We start from the raw sequence: 6670 nt of genomic DNA, 5'->3' as shown, positions 1-6670 counted from the left end.
TGCTTAATAGTTCCTCAAGTTTACTAGCATTAGACCTTTTCTAAAGGAAATCAAAGCTCCCAGAGCAGGTCAAAAATCAGCAGTGTAGTTATTACTAGGAAACCACAGGAGCCCAGACCTGGGATCTGTGAGCATGTCTTTACGTTCTTACTTGAAGAAACATGAAAATACTTATCATGCCAAAACTTTATCAGAAACTCAAGAAACAAACATGCCACCAAATGGAAAAGTCATTTAATTCAAAAATCATACTTCCGCTCGTTTCATAAGGATTGTCACATAAACCAAGCAAATGAAAGAAAGCCAAGTTTCAGAGGCCACTCGACAGAAACTGTATTGTCTTTAAAGATAGGCTTAGTGATGCAAAAGCACATTGTTCAAAAAGCCTCAACACGGCAAGACTATTATTACTAATGACAGGGAACAAGTTCTAGTCTAGTCACAAATTACTTTTTAATTACGGAATTGGATTTTATACACCAGTCAATATTCAATACTGAACTGAAGTTTAAAACAGTGCATTATTTATGGTTTTAAAAAAATTTAAAGTGCCATTTTTACGTACTTTATTGATATTATATCACACAGCACTTTGCAGTATACTCAAAGGTAGCCTAAATTAGGAGTTAAACATGCAAATAGTTTCTTCTCCAAAATATGGACAAAATGTCTTTTAGAGTGCTTGTGAGCGCTAGCCTAGTATTAGCTACTACAGGTTTAGGTGTCTGATCTGTTTTTCAACACGACTTTTAATACATGACTGAGGAATATAGCTGTCCATAGTAACCATTTGATAAATACAAAGTTTTAAAATGGCACTTAATTTACATCTTTTGTCCTTTTGATAGTCAATAGCCTGCCGTTTCTCTAATTCCCAACTTCTAACTCTTAAAGGCTGCAAAGGTTCAGCAAATGCCGGCTTGTGTGCATCTCCAGAGAAGAGTCTGTATCTTCGCCTTTGTAGATGTGTGCTTTATGTACACATACACAAACACGTACTGATACACAGATGCTTTAGAATCAACAGATGAACCTCATTTCACAGGCACAAGGTTGACCCTGGCAGCTGGATACCCAAGGCAGCTGCCCGTAGGTGTCTGTCGGGACAACTTTGTAGAAATGGATAGAGAACACCTTGACCTCTCCAGGACCTCTCTGGGTAAATGTGACATTTTGATTATCAGTACTCTGGTTCTGACTGGGCTCAAGAGAATTTTCATATAATACTAACTGCTCTTCTTCTAGGAGTCTGGGACCATGCCACGCTTTCACTCCCTACAGTATCCCACCTTGAAAGATGTTCCCATCTTGTAGTGTCCTGGAAAACTTTTGTAAAAATTAGTTGCGCACTTTCTCTGTGATGTGTTTTTCCCTATTACCAACTATATTTCTTTCTTGTAAAAATAATCCTAAGTTCTTCAATATGGTTCACCTTTCTCTTTCTCTCTGCTTCCGGCACTACTGCACATCCAATACCTTTGCCCCCCAAGAACACAAGGGCTTCCATGGGGAGACTACATTTTAGCAAGGACTGGCGGCTCTGAAGGACACCTGGATTCTCTACATGGTCTCTCCCTGTGCTTTGGGAAGTTCTTTAGCTAGACAAGTACTGTAGGCGGCGAAAGGAGAAAGGCTAATTATTACTTGTTGGAGTCTTGTCTCAGGCGTGCTGGAGGACAGCACAAGGTTCCTTGCTCTGCTGTTGTCATTCTGATGCTACAATTACAGAGAAGTGGTTCAGCACCCAGCAGATCAGCTTGGCTGCCAAATGCATTTGAACACAGGATACATTTTTTAAACACTAGTAAAGGGTGTGTGAGAGGACGACAGTTGACTTAAAAGACAACATGGGGCAGGGTTGTCTAGGTAACTGATGACTGTCAAGTTCGCCAGAAGAGGACAGATCACTCTGGAGACGGAATACCCAGGACATTCATTTTTAAGTCAGGTGGCTACTGGGTTTCGTCAATGGTGGTGACCTCCTTGGGTAATATGATTGCTCATGGGTAATATGATTGTTCATCAAACGTTTTGTACTAGAGCACATCGTGGGTACCATGGCGACCACCGCTATACCTGGGACTCCTGTGTTTATAAAACTACTGGTCCAGACTTGGTTTTGGCAACAGAAGCCAGAGAATGAAAGGTGCCAGCAAATAGTCATGAAGAGGGGATCAAATTACCTTGAGCCAATTACTTCTGTCTCCCTACCCTTCAACCATGGATGCTTTTGCAGTCTCTGTAGTCAAGACAGAACTTCTGGAGTGACTGGAGTTGCTGCTGTCAGGAGACACAGCTCATAGAAGGACGTTCCTCTGAGATATGGGAATGCACACACATCCCTAGAGTCCTGGAAGTGCCTGATATAATCTTGTTACTATCGTGGCTCTGTCCTGGTAATGCCAATCTACCAATACTTGATTGATTCTTTTCTTTCTCTGTGCCTCTCCATCCAAAAAAGCACTCAGCAAAAGGAGATGAACTAGAATTACACTGAAGGAGAGAGTTTGGTCTGGCAGAGGTAAACACATAATGGCTGTAGAAGTATTAAAACACTAAGCTAAAAACTGGTTCCAATTATAGGATACTAAAGAAGACTGTGCTATACAGGGTCCATCCCTATACAACGATTTTTAAAAAGAGAAGAGAGTATCATCAGTCTTGAGCAAGAATTTACTTGCTTAGGGGCAGGGATGTGAAACTAGTTCTTTCACAGCATGGCATTCTGGAGCTATGGAGTTTTTTGAGTGCCCAGAGGAGTGACAGACTGATCATAATGCCCAAGAAAAGATTCAGGCTCTGTATGCATGATCCCAGGGCCTTACAAAACAAACACAAGGCTCCTCAGAAAGCTCAGGGATCTTGATCCATAGTCCTCCATTCTGATATCTAGTTCACTTTTCTCATTCTGCCCTGAAGTTCCCTATTCAAGCAGAATGATGGGTGGGGGGCCTAGCGGGGAGAGAAGGTAAAATCTATTTTTGGTCTTCAAATTCCTTCCCTGTTTGTTGGCTCATATTCTGAAAAGGTCTGTCCAGTTCTGCAGCCAACGGGGAGGAGGCGAGCCTGGCTGGGGAAAGGATGCAGGGCAGCCATCTGTCACAGGCCCAGCATGGGCCCAGAAAAAGTAGGAAGGGGTCTACCTGAATGTGCAGGCTGACAGCAGCTCCATTCTCCTCTGGTTCAAATCAGGGCCAACTGAGGAGAGACGGACAAGCTTCTGGGCGGTCAAGCTGGGGCCAAGTGTCGACAGCTATGCCTTAGCAAGGAGCTCCCCAAATCAGGGCCTCGGCCTCTTGCTCCCCTGTAGTAGCTCTAGCTAAGGTTCCAGTGTGGCAGGTGACCACGTAAAATGTCCAATGTGTTAAACACAGTATGTTGAGCTCTTTCCATTTAGAGTGCACGGTGGTACAGATTAGGCTTGCTCCCTCAGGCCCAACTGAACAGGTCCCTGAGCTGTTCGAGGTCTGTGGGGAGTATGTGCAGCCACTGTGCGTGTTCTCTTTCTTCTCGGGTGTGTAGTGAGAGCTTTCCTGGGTCCTCTCTTGGTCTTATCCAGTCTCAGTGCCTATTCCCTAATTCAGGGGTCATGTCTCGCTCGTGGCGAGGTGAGGTTCTGTGCCACAGTGGTGTAAATCCTTGAGCTGATGAACTAAATCACCGTTTTAAATTGAAGCCCATCTCTACAGCTGTAATGGCACAACCCCTATCCCTCTGTGGAGTTTTCCTCTTGCTTGGGGGTTGCAGGAAACTTGAGATGAACAGGAAGGGAAGTATTTAGGGGAAGGGAAAGCAGCAGTGTACTGAGGACCCAAGATCCTAAGAAGCCAGTTTTTCCTAGGACTTAGACACACACACAACATTTACAAAATAGCTCAGCCTCATGTATACAGCCCTGGAAGATGTGTGGAGGAGTCAGATATAAGGAGCACACAACTATCTCATTACCATCTGTCCTGACATCTTGGAGTACCAAGAAATACACCTGAGAAGAAACACAGAAAAACAAAATCTAACTCGGAGCCCCACCTATGTGAATCCTGAGCTGCTTCTTACTACTGAGCAAGAGTTCTTTGAAACATTCATTGCCTGAAAATGCTCTTTCTTTCTCAAAATTCAAAGAAAAGCTCAAAAACACATCTGCATAAAGAAGACTAAATACCCACAGTACATCATGCCCACCAACCAGAGCCAGCAGAGAGCGTGCAGAAATGTTTTCTCCTTTCTCAAGGCCAGAGGGGGCGAGGACCTTGCCTCTTTTCAACCTCACCTCCTCTTTCTCCCTCATACACACACCTGTTCAATAATCAGAGCTTAAACGTGTGGAGTAACTAGCTTCAAGAATATCAAATATAAAACTTTGCCATATAATATTTCAAATCACTCTATTTACAAGTCTTTTTTTTTTTAAAGTAAAAGATACAGTAATTCAACACAATTCAAGTTTTTCTCTTCTTCTTTAACTTCTCTAAAGAGGAATTCCAGAAGTGGCAAACACTCTGGAGCAATGCTGCCATCCCGAGGGGCTCCTGGGGAGTGTGGTGGTCCATCAGTTTGGAGGTCGTGTGCCCAGAGTCACCTCTGCGAGGACATTCGAATGTGGAAGATACTGGGAACTCTGTTCTTTGAAGGTCAAGTGAATGTGACATGTCCAGGTCCAACTTTCTCTCCCCAGGTAGTCTTCCAGAAGAGCCAGCCCCTTCTGGACCAGGAAATTCTCTTTCTCAGAAGGTACCCAATCTGCCTTCCGTGCCTCAACTCTGTGGTGACCTCCTGAATTATGATGGCTTGCGCTATGAATCTTGTGCCTCTAAAGTCTGAGAAGCAATTCCCTTTTTCTGAGTGGCAGTGAACACGTATGTCCTTTAAACTCACAGGCCATAGAGTTAGCTCCAGAATCACCCCTGAAAGCCACCAGGGCACCAGGGCTCAGCAGCCCAGAGCACTGCCATGTCAACGAGGGGCTCCAGGCAGGCAAGGGCATGGGAAGGGCCATGGGACCAGGACACCATGGAAGGAATGAGTTAAAGGGAGGACGTTACCTATGGGGAAGCAGCACATTGCCCCCTGGAAAGCATGGAAGAACAGAAATATTAAGCCTTTATGTAATTTAATCTCAAGAGGTTACTAGAGTTTGCTCCAAATATATCCTGATGCTGCTGAAATTCATCAGAAAGGGAACAGTTTCCAGCTGCCATTCTGTCTGCCCCAAGCAGACCACTCATTCCTTGACCTTCTGCTTCAGGTTGTTGGAAAACCACTCAGACAATGACCAGAAAGCAGGGAGAAAAAAAAAACGTCATGCAAAAAGTGTTATTTTTTTTGGTTTGGTTTCAGAGTAGGTTGGGTTGCTGTGGTTACGAGGTGATGGCAGCCCTCGGTGGCAGCGAAGTTCCTAGCCTGGGAGGGGGAACGTGGGGTGTGTGTGTTCCCTTGCACGAGAGGACTGAGCTGCATTCTGCTGAGGCTTGGCTGAGGCTGCCTGGAGATGGTGAGAGATTGCATCTTGTGTAAACAGTGCCGTAACCCCTGTCCCTCGTGCATTCGCACAGACAGACCCAGCTGCCTGTAGCACTGTGGGTCTCAAGTATCTGGAGGTGGGGTAAGAGAGTGTCTACTGTAAACAGAAGCAACAAGTCTCAGAGCCAATGCCCAGGCCTGTCAGACTGAAGCTACACTGCATGCTCTTGAGGACAACTTACATCTTTCTTACTTCCTGTCTCCGAAGGTTGGGGGTTTGGATGACTGCTGAAACAAAATAAATGCTCCCTACGAAGGGCGCTAAAGGAAAGGAACGGTTTTGCCAGCCACTCTTGTGGTTATCAAAAGCAAATGGTCTCCACGGCTGATTGCCTTCTGTTCTTCGCAGTATCACCGCATGCCAGCGGCCATGGTCATGGGGATGGGTGACTCCAGAGTTCACAGAAACATTTGCGTTGACAGATAGTAACCGAGTCAGTCACCCTGCATTTCTCAGTGGCAAAGAGAAACGGCCTACAGCACTGGGATCAGCGGTTGTCATGGATACCATGGAAAGCTCAGCAGGTCTGCTGGGGCCCACGGTTAGAGGAACTCCACGTAGTTCTCAGGGATGAGGCCAGTCTTTCCGTTCAGAGTCCCTTCCAACCAGCCAGGCTCCTGAGACGGATGAACTGTACAGGAAGAGGGGAGAGAGCGCGAGAAGAAAAGACGTTATAGACAGGGGAGGCAGTGTGTGTGTGTGTGTGTGTGTGTGTGTGTGTGTGAGAGAGAGAGAGAGAGAGAGAGAGAGAGAATAAATGAGAGCATATGATGTTACATGTTTCTATGACTTGATTCGACTAGGGGTTCTTAACTCCTTGTGGGACATAAGCGGTCCAATAAAGGCTCAAAGTTCTTGTAACAAAAACGGGAAACAGACATGGACATTCAAAATTCTGCATATAAGTTTTGGGAGTTTCACAGACTTTCTGAAGTTGTTGGCTTAAACTATAAGGAGGTGATAGATTTTTACTTTTGAGGTTAGAAGTCAGTTACGGTGTTCCATCCATAAATTTATCCTTCGGTCCATCCATCCACATGCCCATCTACCTACCCAGTAATGCCTATATATACCGAGTGGAGTGTCCATGGAGGAATGCTAAGAAGTAGTTTTTCAAGTATGCATTTTACTAATATAATTATTCATTTT

General features: G+C 44.9%; 1 protein-coding gene across 4 annotated transcripts in view; it reads right to left on the bottom strand.

Moving 5' to 3' along the window:
- Nucleotides 1-212: 212 nt before the first annotated feature.
- The window catches only part of ARHGAP26 (Rho GTPase activating protein 26), a 425905-nt gene continuing 419447 nt past the window's right edge, over nt 213-6670 (bottom strand). For all 4 annotated transcript variants that reach the window (XM_039236147.1, XM_039236148.1, XM_039236149.1 and 1 more), the window contains one exon: nt 213-6152. In XM_039236147.1, the coding sequence (XP_039092078.1) occupies nt 6064-6152 (89 nt within the window). In that variant the 3' untranslated portion in view covers nt 213-6063. The remainder of the gene's footprint in view (nt 6153-6670) is intronic.

This window comes from Hyaena hyaena, unplaced genomic scaffold, assembly GCF_003009895.1.
Source record: "Hyaena hyaena isolate Hyena2069 unplaced genomic scaffold, ASM300989v1 scaffold_107, whole genome shotgun sequence".
Lineage (NCBI taxonomy): Eukaryota > Metazoa > Chordata > Mammalia > Carnivora > Hyaenidae > Hyaena > Hyaena hyaena.
This window is presented reverse-complemented; position numbering and strand designations above follow the sequence as displayed.